This window comes from Haliotis asinina, chromosome 7, assembly GCF_037392515.1.
Source record: "Haliotis asinina isolate JCU_RB_2024 chromosome 7, JCU_Hal_asi_v2, whole genome shotgun sequence".
NCBI lineage: Eukaryota > Metazoa > Mollusca > Gastropoda > Lepetellida > Haliotidae > Haliotis > Haliotis asinina.
Window position 1 is genome coordinate 44,042,833 of NC_090286.1, and position 21,655 is coordinate 44,064,487.

General features: G+C 40.0%; 1 protein-coding gene across 1 annotated transcript in view; it reads left to right on the top strand.

The window, feature by feature from the left end:
• The window catches only part of LOC137291116 (uncharacterized), a 33,188-nt gene continuing 11,533 nt past the window's right edge, over nucleotides 1-21,655 (top strand). Inside the window, exons 1-2 of the mRNA XM_067822397.1 lie at nucleotides 1-207; nucleotides 19,659-19,888. Of these exons, the coding sequence (XP_067678498.1) occupies nucleotides 19,699-19,888 (190 nt within the window). The 5' untranslated portion in view covers nucleotides 1-207; nucleotides 19,659-19,698. The remainder of the gene's footprint in view (nucleotides 208-19,658; nucleotides 19,889-21,655) is intronic.

A 21,655-nucleotide genomic window follows, 5' to 3' on the forward strand; every position in this document is an offset into this window, starting at 1 on the left:
AATGTTCTGGTAGGCTGACAGCCGCGTTGTGTGTTGCATGTGGAGGTGTATACGCGGCCTGTGGAATCCTGCATGCGATGTAGAGCTGAGCTATATGCACCATGTGTAGGTTGTCGATAACCAGGTGGGCCGGCATTGTTCAGCATTGCCATTGAGAATATACCTGGATATACTGAAATGTACATGGATTGTCCGTGTCAATTGCAGGTAGGTTTCAAAGTAACGCGGTAGGTGCTTGTATTGCATGTTACATTAAACAATCAGCCATGTGTGAACTGTGATGATGATGAAAATAGGAAATGCATATGGTTTCATACAATATGTGTCATGACAAAAAGCCAGTTTTGATAATTATTAAAATATGCGAAAATATTATATCAATCTATCTATTTATTCAGTATAATAATTCTACTGAATACTATGATATTTAATAATTGCAACAAGTGGAACAGTGGAATTTCGAAGTCATTCGTTATAATACGGCGGTAGTAAGTCTCAAATAATACGCTGTTGTGTAATAAAATATAGTATATGCGTTATTGACACAATGACTTCCTGGTCAGTGTTAATTAATGGCGCTTTGCTAATTTGTTGTCAACTTTGACATATTTGCTCTGGATTGACATCATTTTTGGATCTGATTTTGATGTTGATTCGGTTAGGTATAGATAATTTGATATTACTGTGAATTTCAACCTAATTGCACTTGGTACTCATCTTCAGACTCTCTGTCACATTTCAAGTTGCTTTTGTTGTGTTACATGTTGTCTCAACTCAACACGTGGGTTATGTAGCCATGACCATAGTTAAGGACAACCGATTTATGCTGTGAGATTGTGTAGTCCTTAAGTTTGTGGGGAGGTGGATTAGCCTTGAGGTCAAAGCGTTTGCTCATCACGCCGAAGACATGGGTTTGATTCCCCACATGGGTACAATGTGTGAAGCCTATTTCTCGTTTCCCCTCCATGATATTGGTGGAATCTTGCTAAATGCGGCGTATAACTATACTCACTCACTCGCCTTAATTTTGTTGGTGTATGATATTGTATAATTCCCGCCTTTGCACATTTGACACAATATGAAAGCCGCTTTACGACTGTTACATTGCCCTAAACGACGGTATAGTACAGTGGACATATTTCCTTTAGCACCCCCTCCCCTTCTCCACTAATTTTGGCCTAAAACAACATTCACTCGCGTGAAGACCCGTTTTGGAATTGATCTTCAGCAACCAATGCTTGCCATAAGAGGCGACTGACGGAATCGAATGGTCAGACTCGCTGACTTCATTGACGCATATGTCATCGTATCCCAATTGCGTAGATCGATGCTCTGGTTTGTCTGGTTCAGACTCGATTTTTAACAGACCGCCGCCTTATAGCTGGAATATTGGAGTGCGGCGTTATCCAACAACCACACCAAACCAATCATTGACCTGTGAGACAACTATTGTGATGTTACTGTGATGTCCCGAAGGAAACCCCTGACTGTATAAATATACGATGATCCTCAGGGAGACAACCATTGTGTCATTTCTGTTGTATCTGTACGATTTTTGGTGACCTGAGAGTGACAGTCATTATGATATGTCTCTGCAACCCCTTTGCGGTACACAAGGAGAGCACTACAAGATGCTTGAAAAGGTGGTAATTTTGGCGCTGGTCCTTTGCTTCCCGTACAGAAATGAGCTACACGATGCTTGAAATGGAGAAAGTCGACATGCTACCCATAATAATATGCTACAAAATGCTTACAATGGAGAAAGTCGACGTTCTACCCATAATAATATGCTACAAAATGCTTACAATGGAGAAAGTCGACGTTCTACCCATAATAATGTGCCACAAAATGCTTACAATGGAGAAAGTCGACGTTCTACCCATAATAATATGCTACAAAATGCTTACAATGGAGAAAGTCGACGTTCTACCCATAATAATGTGCCACAAAATGCTTACAATGGAGACAGTCGACCTGAGTAGTGTGCTTCGTGATGCTTGAAATGAAATCGACGACGGTGATAATCTTGTGGTAAAAGCATTTGCTTGTCACACCCAAAGCCCAGGTTCTATTCCCACAGGGACAGAATGTGTGATGTCAATGTTTGGTGTCCCCAGTAGTGATACTGCTGGAATATTGCTAAAACTGACATCTCTCACTCGCCACAGACATATACACACCATCTTGTCAATCTTCTACCAATGTCGCATGGTGTTCATTGTAACTGAGGATTCTACCAAGCATATTAGAACTACAGTGACAAAGAGAGCTGAGGTTTTCCTCTTCTGTCACGAACCTGGCTGTTCTAATGTATCACCATACCATAATGGCATACCCACGGCAAAGTACGTCCGACCAAGACGTGTTGGCCAGGACGTTTTGATAAGACTGTGACCCCTGCGTGTCATGAGTACATAAATATCTTTTCCCATACTTTTTGTACACCCCAAACACTTGCAACATTCATAACTAATTACATATAGAAAACCGCCGTTGAAATGTTCTGACGCAAGAGAATTAGCACACATGTGTTTTCGATAAACAAGGGATTTATCCAAATGCGTTTACTATTAGTTTCGTATGTGAAATTATGTAAATGGGTACTTATATAAGAACATGCCTTCATTCTGCAACTGAAAAATATGCAAAACATGACTACTGCATATTTTTTTCAATCCTAAGCGGACATAAATTCGTTTTAATGGCAATTTACTGATATATACCTCAAATTGTTGATGTAGTTTTGGCAGCTAATGTGTTGCTACACCAGTAGTGTAATGTATCTGCTCTATGAAAAACATGTTCTATCAAAGCTAAGTGTAATATTATGCACTGGAATGAGTTTTTAAAGGTTGAAAAATAACATTACTCTTTCTCTGCACATGTGTCAAGTGACGAAATGTGAAATAACATGGATCAGACGAAGTATAATAGAGGATGGATGATCAGTCGTTGTAGATGTGATCTACGTCTAGATGTGCATGTATGTGTCAGAAACCGTTTATAGATACTTTAGTGCCACGACCATTAATATTGTAGCTATAAATAATCGACTGGACTAGACAATCCAGTGATCAACTTCATGAGCATTGGTCTAAGCATCTGGGATACGGTAACGTGTGTCTATCAAGACAGCAAGCCTGACCACCCGATCCCATAAGACACCTCTTACCACAAGCATGGGTTACAGGAGACCAATTCCTACGGGACATACCGTCATCCATGTCAGATTTTCATAGGTGTACAAATTTTCACCAGGATCTTCACGGGTATTATCGATAGCTAATGTCTCATTTAGAAATCCTCTATAGACATATAGTTGCATCGGCTTCCACGTGCAATAAAGTTTTTAATACTGAAATGTAGCCAGTGAGGAAACCTGACATGCAAATGCATTAACCCTGTATTCTGCTCTGTGGCCAATAATCGTTATGTGTGCGAGTTCTGTGAATGCTGTGGTTTGCCGATAGGACAGGAAATGCTTACCCCTTCTCACAGACACCCGGTGTAATCGCTGATTTTCATTACTTTTTATGTTTCATATCCACCACTATTTGACCTTTTTGCGCAAATGGAATTGACTGAAAATCGCGACTGATTGTTCTCTGTCGATAGCGGCTGATATTTTCGATGCATATCTAAAATTGTCTTACCTTCTTCAAAGAAATTGGATTGTTTTGTGCGTATAGTGTGTTCTGTAAATCTAATTCGTGGGCGATACTGGTTAACAAATTAATTGTTTTAGACCAACTCGGTGACGGTGGAGGAGTGTTGATATGCAGGAAGCAACGCAGTTGCCAGACTAACTTCGAGAGTAACAGTCGGGTAATGAATTAGCAATTTGTTATCTATGGAATCGCTAGTTATCTGTCTGTCTCAAACGTTTAATCTGAACTGTTACACGTTCAACGATCAATTCCTTTCCAAGGCTTGTGGAACGAAGGACGATTGAAGCGAAGGTTCTGTATCGTAGCTCTAAGTATACCTATTCTTGGAATGAAAGTGGAACTTTTGTCTTCTTTCTTCTTTGAAGAAGGTTGACAGAGCTGTGATAGCGTGTAAGGTACAATAGTTAAAAATCTCGGTTTGAATTGCGGATTTTGACTTATATGTATTAGAGGTAATGCCATAAACACTGATTGATGACAAAGCTCTCTAATCAAAGGACCATCAAATCAACGGAGATGATTAATATTGAGTAAATTGTATATCTACCTAAAAATTAGCCTGCTTTTAACACATTCGCTGTCATTAAGAAAGAGTCTGATTTCCCACCAACCAATTTCACAATTATATCATGCTTTTCACTGTTTTCAATGTCCATACTTTGCCTGTCCATACCGTTTGCCAGTCATTATAATTCTATGTATACGGGCCAGAGGTCTTATGTATAATAAACCATCTTAATCTTGATCTTGACCTGGTACCGCTTTATAATTACTCTGTTGCAAGAATTAGTGCTAAGAGCGGAGCAAATCCAAACTCTCTCACTCACACGTATTCTTTTCACAGAATGACTGAGTATGGTTTTGCGCCGGTTTTAGCAATACTCTATCAATATCATGGCGGGGGATACCAAGAATGGACTGCACACACTGGAGAATCGAACCCGAGTCTTCGGCGTGACTAGCCAATGCTTTAACCACTAGGCTACCCTGCCGCCCCAATTGTTTTTACAAACAGGCTGGTTCACAAATATGAACTGAGGGCGTAAGTCACGATGTTTCCGTCAAATGGAAGTTGTATGTATTGATTGTTTTGCACACTGCATGACCAATACTCTTATTCTGATTCAAACCAGAATGTTCACCCTAGTAGATGGGATGTTTCCTTTGAAATTATACAGATGATTAATGTTTCCTTTGATTTGAGGCAATACTATGATGCCATACAATAACGGAATGTGACGTATCCGTTAATTCTGCAGATAGTGGCCTGGATTGATTATCGTTTGTTGTCATGAGTTGTAACGCAAGAAGCCCAGTGGTTAAAGTGTTCACTCGTCACGCCCTGGTTCGATTTCCCATATGGGTAACATGTGTGAAAGTGAAGCCCATTGTGAAGCCCATTTCTTGTGTCACCTACCGTGATATTACTGGAATATTGCTAAAAGCGGCGTAAGACTAAAATCACGCACTAGCTGTAATATAACTTTGTGGTAAAATACACCATGCAAACAGACACGTGGAACTTGAGTGAGTTGAACTATGGAACGCGCGTGTAAGTCTTGAGATCTAATAACTGTTACCTTCAATTCCTAAATAGTGGTATGAAAGCCAACAGAAATTGGACTCTGTGTGTTTTTTAGTGTTATAGACAAAACTGACATAAAAAGGGGTGTAGAGGTGTACAAACGTTCATATTTATCACACGCACCGGTCAATTACAATTCGCATAAAGTAATATGATACCCCGATTGAACTGTGTTTATAACTCTGCTCCACGCACCTGATTGACCCAGCATTAAGCTAACTCAGCTTAGAGTTAACCAACACGTTAGTCGATAGTGTACGGCTTCTCCAACGAGGGAGAAATGGTCACCACTGTGTTCTGAGAACCTTTATGGCAGTCGTTATCAGCGTTTAGGAACCTCCGTTCTCAGTTCGGATGATGAGTGTATCAGACTATCGCAACCGATCTTCATTAAGTTAGAGAGAGTTGCTAATTTGTCTTGCTCAATGTGGTACCCGAGCGATAAATCTTAACCTTCCTGCTGATGCAGTAGAAACAAAGAATGTATTTCTGTGTAGTAGCGCACTGCGGGGTTATGTTCTCTGTCCGATCTCATTCATGGTAACTGTTACAAGACGCAATTTTCATTTCTATTTGTGCACTCAGGTATTTGAGGTATATGTGTGGTCCATAGGAATGATTGGGTTCGTGATAACACTTTCGTTTCGGGAATTATGTGTACGGTTTTAACGATTTTTGTGAAAGGCAACCGTATATCTTTTGAATGAACAGATATACGAAAGGAATGTGAACTATAAGTGTTTGCTTCGGCATTTAATTCAGCTGAAGGCGTGTCCTTATCTTGTGTTGAGTAGTATTGAAAACTTTGCTATGATATGCAATGTGCGAGGTGGTACTACTTTTCATACGAATGTGAATGTGGATTTGTCGCTTTTATTCGAAGTATAATTCTTTTGATTCACTTAAGCAGATCATGCGATGAGTGATACAGGATAATACGTATCTCGAATATATATTTATCCATTACTTGAAAACATTAGCAACTTATATTGTATTTGTTATATATTATTACTCTTTGCTATTGCTGAATGAATTTGTTTGTTACTGTAAGTACTTGCAAGACATTTGATTAAATGGCAATCGGCAGATTGAAGAACTCGATCAATGTAGCATTAGTTTTATATTTTTATCTCTAGGAATCAGGGGCGAAGTACTAGCCAATTGATTAAAGCAGCCGCTCGTCAAGCTAGTGTCCCATTCCGCTGTTATTGCTGCAATATTGCTAAAAGGTCCTAAAACCATATCTCACTCACTCACTTTATGTATCTTGTTCCGTGCCGTTCATAATATTTACAATTTAGAAGAATTATTTAATCGTCACTGCATATTGATATACATTACGTGAATATGTAGGTTATGTACTTTGGTAATAGATATTTTAACAAGGAAAGCTCCCATGAGTTTAAATGTACTTCAGCAATTTCCATTAGCTAAGAAGCATCAGTACAATACATTTCCCCTGTATTTTATCTTGTTAACAAGTGTTACAACATTAATCTGGTTTGCTGACATAGTATCATATATTATCGTGGAACAATACCTTTAGCGCTGCCTAAACGTGCTTGTGGGTACATTTTCATATGTGTTTGAAGGTTAACAATGTTTTCTACGATCACCTGCCGCAATCAAGACCCACGTGAACAGTTCCACCTGAGGAACAGCTTCTGTTTCGCGGCTGGATGTTTTCCACAAATATACGTAGACTTTATTGCAGCAAATCGTTTATAGACACTGACACATGCTGTGCGGGGAATCCCTGCACAAAAGAATAACTTGCAGTGGGGCTGAATTACAAGAATAATTTGCTTATATCGTAAGATACGCGATCGTTTGTATTCTGTTTTAACGTAATAGAAAATATGCGACTTATTTACCATTGTTTTAAAAATCTAAACGAAATTTTCATTCTTGTGTCAGTGACGGATTTACTGTTGACGTAATATTTTTATGCTGAAATACCTGAACGTTCTCACAGCGTATCTGCTAGTATCTGCCTTGCACATGGGAAATTGTTTTAATTAGCCTAATGAGTAAACGCTATTTATCTTGTCCATCGCGGAAGTCGTGTAAACGCTGAGAGTATCTGTTAAAACACCCCGCGCTAGGAGATACGGGAAGAAAAGAGTAAGGCGGTCTCATGTTGTGCGGCGTCTTTTGATATAACGTCAACTAATTGGCGTCCTCAGACGGTGCATGAAGGGTCGAGGCTGTTGCAATAATGTTGATTAGGCAGGAACGAGTGAAGTATGTCTCCAGATGCACCATATTTCACAGGGTACAGATAACACAGCAACACCTGTGTTATATTGCTGGTTCGTCATTTTTGTCATCATCTTTGTTCTTGAACCACGATAAGAGTTCCATGACTCATGCTAACTACCGAAAGACTTGAATAGAATCTGTGTTACTTTCTTGTTGATCACAGAGAAGAGTCAAAGTCAACACAAAGATGTTCTTTGTGTGAAAGGCCTCAGGCCCATATACATGGTAGTTAAAGCTATACCTTTAAAGGAATATTTTGGACATTACATATTTAAAGGTATACTGTTCTCTTTTTCCCAACGCATGCTTTATATACAAAGACAATTGAATAAGAATATGTTTTGTTTATCAGTTTGTAGCAAAGGTATATATGCACACAGGGCTTGATTTACAAGAAAATGGTCTGGTCTGTCTTAATTCATGATAACAAAGTCATACCTGTGCAAGATGAATTTAATTTTTCTATTTCTACTGTCCTTTTTAATGCGGTTGGTTCTCTTGAAACTCTGCAAGGTTAGATTCCTGAATTGTCTATCGCCGTTGAATAACCGTAATCGATTCCTGAATTGATCATCGCCGTTGAATAACCGTAATCGCCCATATTATCAAAGTAGCAATTGTAATAATATTCTTTGGGATTAACCGGAATGTCTTAATTCGGAACGTCTTAACACTGCATCTAACAGTATAAAACTGATATTAATGGCATTTAACAGTGAAATACAAGGAGGTTAGGTGGCAGTAATCAAGTTTAATATCATACTGCCTCAGTAAAATATCAGATAATTAATACGTCCGTTTATCACAGTTTCATGATGTCACTGAAAATTGTCATTGTCGTTTTCAGAATCGAACAATGAGGGTTCACACGAATTAAATTAACAGAAGAAAACAAATCTCTTTGACGGTTCAAAAAATTGTTCAAATTACAGACTGTCACAGTACAGGTGCATCATTTCGCAGTTTTCGCGAACCATAAAGAAAATATTACTTGTAGCATCATTACATTAGAAAATATTATTTATTACGACATGCCGGTGTTGAAATGTACACCAAACGTGCGCGAGAACAATGTCTATTTCAGCAGTGTTATCTCCAACAAGTCATTTACGAAAGCCTCGTTTGGACGGATACATTTCACATGAGGAACATCAATGTAAACAAACTGTGTTGTAATCATTTTTCCGGTGCAGTATCTCCGCACAGCGTAGGTCGCGTTGAAATGTACACCTATTAGTGCCATAAGTCATCTGTCATGTCAGTGTCAAAACGAACACGTTCTGCACGTGCTGAAAGTGACAAGGGGTCGCAGTAATTACGGCATTGATGACAGAACTGTGAGGTGGAATGTCTGTACCGGAAGAGGGAGGGTTTGATCAGTTTTACAGAGATAGTATCAAAATTGGCATCTGTCATCATTTGAGGGGGGAACATGTAAAAAAATGACAGGGCTCAAATTAAACTGAGCAAAGCTCGGGGAGGGATCGGTTTCGCGAAGTCGGCCCGTGATGACACATATTGGCCTCTTGAACGATGTAACTGGGATGTCTGCTGGGATGCGCAGTCGGAGACTAGGATTTGAACCATAGACACATGTCGGCAGAGCATCGTCAACTATTGTTGAGTGATGTCAGCTAAGTCGGCTCGTTAACGATTTTACCGTTTCTCAGGACCAGTTTTGAATTAGGTCGTGATTATGTAATTAAATAGGTGAACACTTCCTGTTTGCTTTGCGTGGAGATCGTGGTACTCTTTGGCATCTTGTTTCGTTTTTATGCCTGCTGCATCAAATGTGGCCGACAAGCCTTTCAAACTCTTTAATGACCTCAATATACAACATTGTCTTGGAAAGTCACTGTGACCAGTAATTTTAATTTCCGTGTCCTTAAATATATACAGTGCCTACCATTGACTCGTTGATCCGAAATCTCTCTACATAGGTGATAACAATAGTAAGATATAATTCAACATTAGGTTAAATAATGAAATACGTGTCTAACTAAACTGCTTGTCCAGAAGGAAAGTTTAATATCCACAAAATCAAACTAGATTGAAACGGAGCCTAGAACAACTCATAGACTCGTCCAACTGTTTGAGATTTGAGATGGACTTCTTTTTCTACTTTATTCTCGCAAAAGGTAGCCTGTCTCGCTGTCTCTGAACCGTATTATCTTCCCGCCCGCCCGGCGCTACAATGCTAAAGCCTTTAATGAAACATACCGGAATTTCCTTGGGTCGGGTTCTGGACTCATTTTCAAACATTACGGAATTATTTGTTCCTATACATTTTCAGAGACTAAGCGTTAGTGTAAGCAAAACTATGTATACGCCTTGTTTGATGGAAACTAAAGAAAAACAAACGGTAAATCAAATGGTTATTAGATAGTTGTGGATTTAAGTATCCAGCGCCTTGGTGACTTCAGCCTAGTTCTGATAACATTGTGGTTGAAATGCAATTCTAAGCCTGTACGTTCTTTTCTCCAAAGTGTATATTTACTATCAACCAAACAAAATATATCCAGCGACGATAAAATATACTTTAAGGTCTCTCATAAAACCAACGTACACCAGTCATTGTGTGTGATTCAAAGGGACCCTATTACCCTTTATATCAAATAGCAATGCATGATCTGTGGAAGACTGACAGGATTCCGGAATTCCACGCGGACATACACAACAGACCGCTCTGCTGGGCTTATTTGGGGTAATCCCTCACAGGTGGAAGCTTACTGTAGTGTTGTTCCCCGCTTCATTTCACATTCCTCATATGTTAACATTCTACTCAAGTTGGGATGCTCTTCCTCCAGCCCATCGCCTCTCTTGATCCTCTTCATCATCCGGTCCTTAGACCAACGCTTAGTGTCCGAAAATATACGAATTAAAATAAACCTCAGCCCCACCGAGACGGGGGATTCGAAACCTGAAGAAAATCGACTTGCTTCAGCTTGCATTACAGACAGGGTTAGGTGGCAGAGGAAATATTCTGGCTCAGGTAGGACAATGGTTATAGTTGACGTAATGCTAGTGAGTTTAGTTTTATGCCGCACTCAACTATATACCAGCTTAATGGCGGCGGCCAATACATAGTCCGTGGCTGAACAAGGCAGTCAACAGCGTAATGCCACATGATGACATGTGTCTCCTAAGTCATTGAGCCTGATCACCCGATCCTGTAAGGCGTTTTTAATGGCTTTAACAATTGACTGTCGATCAGTTTACACTCGGACGTTTACGAATTTCGTCGTCTTATGGGTTCTCTATGAACCACACGACTGATGTAGCATGCCAATTTCAGTTCTGACATGACATTTAACAATAGAGGCGTACCACTGTATTTTCTGATTGCTATATTCAGATCATGTATTCAAATCAGATGATGGCAATGTTATGGACGCCTCAACTTCTAGAATGCCAATCATATTATCATATTAAACTCATCATATGTTCAAAAGCTGTGTTCATTTTGTGGAGGAGAATATCATTATATCCAATATGTTTTATCTTACATATTAGAACGCTAACACCTACCCACGAGGATTCAGGTTAAAACTGCTCATGCTTGTCTAACGGGATCGGGAGGCCATGCCACCCACCTTAGTCGTATCCCAACTAAAGGTCTGGGTTAGAATAGGCCTTCAGCAACCCATGCTTGCCATAAAAGGCGACTATGCTTGTTGTAAGAGGCGACTAACGGGATAGAGTGGTCAGGCTTGCTGACTTGGTTGACACATGTCATCGATTCCCAGGGGCGCAGATCGATGCTCATGTTGGTGGTCACTGGATTGTCTGGCCCAGACTCGATTATTTAGAGACCGCCAACATATAGCTGGAATATTGCTGAATGTGGCGTAAAACTAAACTCACTCACTCACTCACGTATCACAGCTACGACCGCAGAGTCACTAGGTTGTTTGTTCTCAGTGAGAAATACTGCTGTGTGTGGTATTAAGCAACAATAAACTATCAAAGCTTCTATCTTAAGTAAACTACATGTATCTTCATACTGCGTGCCATGGCAATTACTATTGACAAACACAGCAAATGGATTATATGCAGTTATCTCTTCTAAACGATATTTTAGTGAAATCACAGATGCAGTTTGGTGGAATACACCTGTTTCACGGGGAAACATTTGTTCATCAAAACACCGACATCAGGACCCCTGATATTTGTGAAATCGGGACTAGTTTCCTCGAGGGGACGGGGAATTATCCGACAAGGTTGGAAGGAGGGGAGTAAAAATTCGTATACGTAATGACGTACGACAACTTAATTCTCTAAACATAAGGTTATCTTGTAAACGGAGAGCCACATTACTTTATCTGTTATTATGAGGAAATGATGATCCCACGTTTACACCTCCTCTCAACACACAACACCCCACACCCCCGAATATCGAATGGCCGGTCCCCGTGTCATATTCGATTTCATATGTTCATTGCACTCTTTGACATCGACTGAACTATCAAACATAAGTAGAGCTATCTATCTGGGCGCACGTGTGATTGGCACTGATAAACTAACATGCCTCCTATTTGTTGTTTTAGACGAAATTGACTTCCACATGTCGGTTTCACTTGACCTACACGTTTCCGCCATTAACATCCACTCGGGCAAATGTTTTGACATATTTCCCACCGAGAAACACAAGTAAGTAGATTAAGAGAGGTATAGTGTGGGTGTATTTTGGTTGTTGAAATAAATATCACGGATTGTGATACCTCAATATTGTTTGTACACCTGGCCAGTGTATCACGATAATTATACCTTTCTATTTCGCTCGTTGGTTTTCATATTCTGGAAGTATGCTGTGTTATCATCGTATTCGATGTGAATGACATCACAAACAGCACATCATGTGGTAAATAACTCGGAACAAGCTGTATGCTGACTTTTTGACATGGAATATGTATCTTAAAGACTAGAATAAACACCGTGCAAAAAGAATGTATACAATAGAAAACTGCATTTTCAAAGCAAACACCTAGCCATCATTCAAATAAACATCATTATTACGACATATTTGACACCTGGACGTACACCAGTCTGTTCTTAATCTGCTCGAAAGCCCGATAGCATCGAGGCGAATTGTTTCGCCCAATATTGTTTTTATCAGTCACTACACCTTCTCATACAATAGCTTTCAGAACATTACTAAGCTCAAAAGAACAAACACAAGGCACAAAACTCAATTTTGATACCCGTATTACCTTCAAAACGCAATTTATTTTGTTTGTTTTTTAGCCACAATCAAACACAATATATACTTTTATTTCCGCGGCAGTTCAGGTACACGAGTAGCATGGCAAATGCCTAGTGTATCCAACAGAACACGTCACAAGTAATACAAAATTCGGTAATAACGACTGTTGACTGCCAGGGTACCGTTATACAAATCACCTTTAGCGATAGGACAGTCGTAAGAGTGTTTAGGCAAGGTATGGGTGTTACGATCAAAGATCGCTTTGCATATTGCTACCTTGATATTAACCATGCTGACCCTAAAACAAGTCTGTCCAAGAAAGCCCATTAAAGTTTAGACTATGTGGCAAGTCTAGATTTCCACAGTTGAGGAATGTTCCAGGACCCCTTTTCGTTATGTTTACCGTTATTACGACAGGTTTGACTTCGGGACTTAAACTTCTTCACTTTTATGTGTTGTTAGAAAGTAAAGCCTGATAGCATCAAGGCGAACTGTTTCGCCCAGGAGGAAGTAAATAACTATGGATAAACTGGATTATGCTGTGTGTGATCGTTGTTATACATAACGGTAAACGAAGCGCCCTTTGTGATTCATTCAGTCACACCTTTTGAGCTTGTCTAGCAAAAGTATCTTATAATATATCCGAAAATAAACACAAGAGGAACACGAACCTGATCCCAAATGCCATGCACTCAGAAAAGTATTTTTGGTTTGTTTTTCGTTTACACTGTGAGTAAAATCGACAATTCGATGCAGTTTGGTTTCGAGAGAAAACATGTTTGTTTTCTTGAGTGAAGCAACCGATAGCACCAAGGACGAACACATGCAACAAAGGTATGCATTTCCTCGTCCAAATATGCATTGGGGATGTGACTGGGTAGTTTCAACTCTTTTTGAGTTTTCAAGAAAAGCTTTAGTAAAAGTGCTCATACCTTTACACAGCAAGAGACACCTTGATGTGTTCCATGTTGCGTTTTGGTACTCATGTACTTGTACAATTACTAGTCGTTATATTGCATCTGACCTTGTAGGTTCCAATTTTTAAATTCGAATTTATGCCACAAACCAAATTCTACGAATTCTCAAAGGCGGGAAGATTTTCAGAATCCGCAGATTGATCGCGGATTTTGACTATTTTATATCAATCAGTATACTATATCCATCGATTTCGGATTGTGTGTTCCAATGACGAACAAAAATGTGATTCAAACAAAACGAAAGTGAATCCTGCAATAAAATTAAACTTGAAAAACGCTTCTCAACCCCGAAACGTCATTGTGACATTATGATTATATCTGTTACAGAATTAAACATTAGAGACAGTATGTCTTCTGTCTTATCTGTATGACATTACTTATGTGTAATTGATTTGTTTTGGATTTACATAAGCATTGTTTTGAAAGATTGCTAGAGATTGCCTTTTGACACATCCCCATTTCGCTACACTTGAAAACAATTCAAAATGCAAAGTGGCTCAAAGCATATCTACTATCCCGAAAAAAGAAACGCATAGGCGATTTGTGTTTTTATAAATCTATTAATTACCTATTGTGTTCAAACAATCGTCAAAATATGTAGCAAATGTGTTCGTAACATTACTTTACACAATTGCACAAGTAAAAAAATCGATTTTACCTGAAAGTGTTGATTTTAATGAGATTTCGCCAATCAAAGAATGCATGCTGGAGATTACCAGTCTTATGTTACAAGGTGTCTGAATGTTAGTCTGACCAAGATATCATGGCTTGCAGCCTGTTGCAACCAAGCATTTGACCGTCCCCGTGCAGGCAGACCTTGAGTTACCACTGCAGCCCAAGATCAGTACATCCGGGTACTACAGTTGCGCGATCCTACTGCCACATGTGAGAGTAAAGCAGCCAGTGTGCCTGGCCTTCAGTGGATATAACTATGAAACAGGTTGAAAGAGATTGGTCTGAGAGCCAGGAAACCCGACGTTGGGATCATGCTACGTCCTCACCATTGCACTCAGCGTCTCCGTTATCTAAAAGTATCCACTCCGTCGTATGAACATTACCCTGTTCTAAACAGGTGCAAAATTTCACGCACGAATGTCTATTTGTGGACGAGGTATACATGTTTGAAAATACTTTTAAGCAACGGATTTCTCGTCTATGCGTGTCTTTCTTTTTTGTGGATAATATATTCGATAATGACATGTATATTCTAGTACCAATGTGCGAGTAACGGAGATTTTTTTTAATCCTAAGCACTCTCTATAAATAATGAAGAGCATGGCAGGAATCAGGACTACACAGTAATGTAAAAAGAATGTTAGCGGACATGATGTAGACATGTTTCTGCGTGGTGTATATTTCATTAGGTAGACACATACCGCCAGCCCTGCAATGGTCTATTCACACATTGGCAACACATTCGACAACTGGTTTGCCATCAATATTATAATGCTTTCCAAACACCTTTTCATGGCACTGAGATGGTATCAACTCCCATCTACACTGAGGGACAAAAGAAAGTATACACTAAAAAAGTGAATTTGACCCCAAACAATCAATGAGCTGAAAACAGACGTAGATGAGCCGGGAGATTGGTGTTACCTTTATTTGCAGTCCAGTGGAGATCGGGGGATGGGTGCGTAGTTCCTATCAGGTCGGAAACGTCTCCTATACAGAGATTACCATGGTGTTTCATTGCGTTCCAGTTTGCTGTCTAGATTTCTTCAGACTAGTCTCCAATGTCTCCATAGATACAATGCATTCACAAAACTGACGTTTTTGCGTATAATTTCGACACATTATATGCCTGCAGGTAGTCATGTATCATTGGACGGTCAACCAACGTGGTTAAAGTAGAATAGAGAGTTCCCAAAAGTGGTATTCGAAGGATGTTTTGCTGTTTCAGTTTGTTGCAAACGTTATTGTGACAAATAAAAATATTGGGTTCTATTACTGATAGCAGCAACCATTGACGAGGATGGTTTTGTAATACATCCACCACCCGTCACCTAGCATCAATGGGACTGGTATCATTTTGTTGATCGAATAATGTTACATATTATGGTTATAGATATTGCTTTCAGTGTATATCTCCATTAACATTTGTAATCGAAAACATATGTGGAATCGAGGTAAAGCAGATAATGCATTGCAACGACATGACGACTTTTTGGATACAGGCTCAAACATCATGATATGATCTAATGGTTAAAGCGTTCGTCACTCATGCTGCAGGCTCGGGTTCGACATGTGAAGACCATGATCAATACTGCAAGTTAACTGATTGAGAAAGTCTTGAATAATATCCCTCTGGCAACTGTCCTCGCCCAACAGTTGAAACAGCCTCTAATGTTTCTTCCAGATGTCTCTTGCCTTTACATTGCTGCAGTTTTGGTAAAACATAAAATTATGCTCACTCACGGTCACCATTCGATTTTCTCAAAGTATGTTCATATTGAGGTAACACACGCGGTCATACCACGGTACACATACCATGGGAAATACGGCACTCATCGTTCGCTGTTCCAGCAGTCGGCAAAATGTCGGACACCACCGACGAAAGGTGTAACCAGAGCGGAGAATTAAATTACATGAAGTGAAATTATCTGGAAAACATGCTCGTGTCTCTAGCTGATTTCGAACCAGAGCAGGGCTCTTCGCGTGTCAAAGCCCGCGCCAGAGAATATTCCAGATACCATTCCACAATGGCCCAGTCAAGTCGCCATAACAAAACCTTCCCATAGACAAGGCGTGTTTCTTTTATTATACAGCATTATTATTTTTTCCGGATTTTTGCCATTTGTTAGAGGTCGTGCAGGCAGATTCATCGCATGCCAGACCTACTCCACCAACACCGTGCAGACATTCTCGCTTCTGTAGGGGAAGAAAAGCGTTGATTATAGCATTGATGTCGATCTGAAATGAAGGTTTACTGAAATTAGGACCGAGATGTTGTATCTGCGGTTTAACTCAACAATGCCGAGATGCTGTTTAGAAAAGTGGAGTACATGTGTGAGGAGAATGCAACTGCCCACAGAAAGATCTTAGATAAGTCAGTGAGTGAGTGAGTATGGTTTAATGCCGCTTTTTGCAATATTCCAGCAATGTCACTGTGGGGGACACCAGAAATGGGCTTCGTGTACCCGTACCCGTGTGGGGAATTGAACCTAGGTCTTCAGCATGTCGAGCAAACTCTTCAAAGGCTGAGTGACTGGCTATCAAAACTTGAGAAGACCATATTCCTCCGCGAGGGTCGGGTTGAATAGGGAAGGGTGGGGATAGTCTGTCTAACAGTCCCGGAATCACATTATTTTCCTTACTGCCATGCCCCCTCGGTAAAGCTAAACACCTACATGAAGCAAGTCTAGATTTTCCTAGGTCTGATTCTCTCCGCTTCCTGCAGATCCGTCTCAATTTACATGGGTTTGTTTGTTACGATCAAAATTATATTATATATTCAGAGACTATGCGTTACTCTGTTGAATGGTAAGCAATTGTCTTAGTGAGATTTTTCTAAAAGTAGAGGCTTTTTTCATGCCAAGCGTATTAAATATTGTACGGAGCAGTCTGTATGGTCAGTGTTCAATCAACATTTTACGAACAAATTATGATTTTCCACGATTTATTTGGCGCGTACGGGGATGGGGGGTGGGGGGGGGGGGGTGTAGGGTAACGTAGTCATTGAAGCATTCCTTCCAGACAGACCCAGACATGGGTACACTCACTCATCCACCCACATACCCACCCACTCATTCACTGACTCACTCACTCACACAGCATTATGCGAAGATGGCATTTTGCACAAGCATGCTGGTGACAAATGAGGACCACGGACAAGTTAAACTGACTCGTGAACATCTGATCTGATGGTAAATATTTGGGGAACTGAACAATGAATTTAATACTTACCATTAAAGCATAAGTTGCTGTGGTAATCCAGAATGATTGACAAATCATACACATTCCGATTTTATGAACATCACTGTCATTTGTAACCGCTTTTAAAAAGACGTGGAGTGGAAAAATAATAATGAATTTAATTTCTTTGTTTAAAATGTATTAAACATGTATGGTTTACATGTGAAGCTCATTGGAGGCAAGTTTTGAATGTAGCCAAGTTCTGAATATATAACTTCATTTAAAATGTCTTTCAAGACTCAAGACTCCGGCGAATTGCACATGCATTTCACACAACAATGAGAGGGCTACATTTAACATTGAATTTTTAATGCAAGATCGGCTTTATCATCATCGCTCGACAGGCACACGCTATAGGTACGTGCGTCAGCTTAGGGTCACATGTGATTGCACCACATTTGCATCTCCAACTGGAACTTAAGGATTTTCTTATCAACATGCAACGTTGATTTTGGCACAAGTTTGATGCCACCAGTGATTTCTTTATTCCTCAAATGTTGCCATTTTCATCGTTCATCCTCAGCAACCCGGTGAGAAAGTGACTCTAAACATCACAGCTGCTCCGTGGAAGTACTGTTTTTGCAAACGAAAAAATACTGCCCAAAATACATGATCATCCTATTTCAAAATTCAGTTTTTCATTATAGTGGAAATATATTTTTGCTTCGCCTGCTGTTTTGATATCCAATGATATGATAATCACACCCCGGGGTATGTGCATTTCACCAGACGGATATATCTTATATCGGACATGTGAACGTGCATGGCCAATCACGGGACGTCAGGATGACATCAGGTGTAACTGAGAGATTACACACTATTTATTTGTGGAAATACGACCGGGCAGGCAGTTCTCGGGTAGGTGGTAACTGCAACGTGAATGACATTGTAGACGGACCGGATTGCAGATATACTGAACAGAGTGAGGTTTAATGTTGTTTGGAGATAAATAGGAGACAGATAGGTGACATATTACCGATGCATGTGTAAAAGCAGACATTAATGTAAAAAATATTTCACAAAAAACTTACTGTTTAAATTAGAAACCGCAAAAACGCTGACACATGTGATAGTATCGTGTCTCTTTATGGTGTGACTCTGATTAGGGCGGGTTAAACCTCTTATTCATCTTTCACGCCTCAAAACTACATCAAATCCCTGCAGACTGAACGCTCTCCAAACCGGATAATCCAAATCTGTAAACTACCGGCCTTAAAACAAAATCTAACGATTATCTAGGAACTCCAGCTCCCAGAGGTCTTGTTTGGAACTTCCATATACCTCCAAAGGAACAATGCGATTTCCTGGATGATTTCAGTTTTCACTATGTTGTACGGATTAACAAAATTTCAGTGTAATCCCGTTATGCCGAATTCCGTTGGTTCGATTTCCAACATGGGCACAATGTTTGAAGCTCATTTCTGGTGTTCCCCGCCGTGATATTGCTGGAATGTTGCTGAAAGATGCGTAAAACTTAAGTCATTCACTCACTCACTCGTATTCCGTTGACACCATACATCGATTTGAACCATTTTATTAACCTTAAGAAATATGCATCGATACTGACATCTAATACCTGCGTTAGTCTATTACTTCGGTCTTTGCTGACATGGATGATCTTGGAACCAGATGGAATTGGTCTTCCGCAAACCATACATGACTAACGGATCGGGCGGTCAGGCTCGCCGACTTTGTTGACACATGTCATCGGTTCCCGGTTGCGTAGATCGATGCTCATGATGTTGATCACTAATTTGTCTGGTCAAGACTCAGTTATTTATAGAACGCCATCATATAGCTGGAATGGTGATAACTGCGGCGTTAAACAAACAAAACAAACCCCAAAACATGTACATTTCAGAGAGTATGTGACAAGACAGCACGCTTTTAATGCACACATCGACTTTTAATGTAAATGACTGTTATCATGTACATTTTTTTAAGTAACACTTATATGTTGATGTTTTGATGTAAAGGTAACGATACCACCATATTCCTGTCAAATAACATATGTTTCACTAAAAGCAACTGGCACTTGTATATTTCAGATGGCCCGGTGACCGCCAGTGAGCCGCCTATCAAGTCAGGATGCACATGTCAGGTTTGTTCGCGTCGTCGCTTGTGATGTTGCTGATTGCAGCGGTCGCCTACTTCATCTCCCTGGCAACGACGTCATGGTCAACGTCAGGGAAGGATCTGGCGTTTGGAATATGGAACTTCTGTTACTTACATTTGATGGATGGGGAAAACCGCTTGACCTGCCTGCCGAATAAAGCTGGTAAGAGAGCTGGCAGTGACGTCCAGTCACATTTGTTTGTTGTTTAACGCAGGCTAATTATACTTAGACTCAGTATTTTTTGTCACACTGCTATACTGATCCACATTGTAACTGATAGTACAGAACCTACGTTTACTCATCTGTTGTTAACGGCCTATTCGGCATTATAAGCCAACTACACTACGGCGGTCTGTAAATAATTGAGTCTGAACCTGACAATCAGATGATTTACATTAAGAGCATCGATCCACGTAATGACTATACCGTGAAATCGTTAATGTCGATCTACGTAGTTGGGATACAGTTGACTGGTTGACTCTTGTTTAACGCCACACAGCAATATTCAAGTTATACGACGGCATTAACTGATCGAGTCTGGGCCAGACAATCGAGTGATCAATATCATCAGCATCAGTCTACGTTAGTGGGACACGTTGACATGTGTCAGTCAAATCAGCGGGCCTATCGCCTGGCCCCTGTAGTTGCCACCAACGATAAGCATGGGTTAATGAAGACTAGTTTTCATGGGTTTCTTAAGGTTGACCTCTTTGAATCCTTACAGCGCAGTTCTGGCGATGCCAAATTATAATATCGGCACTCAAAGCGGAATATCGCGATACTTCTCTATGGCGCCATAAATGGTTATCCGTCGTAAAAAATGACAAACTCTTAAGTAAGTGAAGTTTCTTCTTGATGGGGAGGAAGCGAGTTGGTAAGTCGTCTCAATCGACTAATCGTGGGTTCGAATCCCAAATTAGGTCTGAGAGGTTTATTGTGGCTGAAAAATTGTTATAATTCAGTGTTATAACGCTATGTTACAAAACACATCTTGTTCTCGGTAGATATTTAACAGTTGAGTTCGTTTTCCCTTACACTGAATTTTAAACAAACTATGAAGACGATCATGAAATCATCAAATGCGCCATTTATGGGAGAGAAAAAGTAGTATTATGCTCAAAGTTATTTGTTTGTAAGAAATATAACATCGTTTAATTTCACGGTCAATAATGTATCCTAACCGTATAATTGAAGATGTAGAGATTACAAGCGATTTAACCCTAAACCATTCGATTTATAACCGCGGGGCACCATGGAGTACATTGATGTACGTAAGTAGCTGATCAGATGTTTACAGGGTTAATGACCCATAAGCGGAAGAATTGTTCTTTAGAGCTACAAAGTTTGAAGACTTTTAGCACTTGAAAACTAATCCTTAAACAATTTGGATAAAAACGCACAATTTACTTTATCAGAACCCCATTAATTTCCCGAAAACGAAATAAAACCTACTTCGTGTAGGAACTGTTTCTCAAGGAGGGTATTCCAGGAACTGTATATTAAGCGGTTTATCGGCCATTTATTGCTTTTCCTTGGGCTAAACATTCATTGATAGTTTAAAAGTCTGACAAGACGCCTATTTGCCTACATGTTTATGACTTTCCAATTTCTCGTACGTGAATAAACCTGGTTGCCCCTTCCTAACTTTGTGTCCATTTCTTTTATTTGATGGTGTTTCCATTGCCAATTCCCTGAAGTAGTACCTCCCCACGGGATCTCATCAGCTCGTGTCACGCTCGTGGCAACAGAAGATACGGTTGAGCGAACCTGCGACATCAGAACTCAATTAAAGATGGCGGCATATGTAACGGCGCAGAGGGGCGGACGCAATAATGATTAATAAGGGAGGTTAATAGAAAGGCCAATTACTTTAACAGCCTAGGTACCACGTTTTGCACAGATAACACTTGTCAGTGACAAGGCGAATTG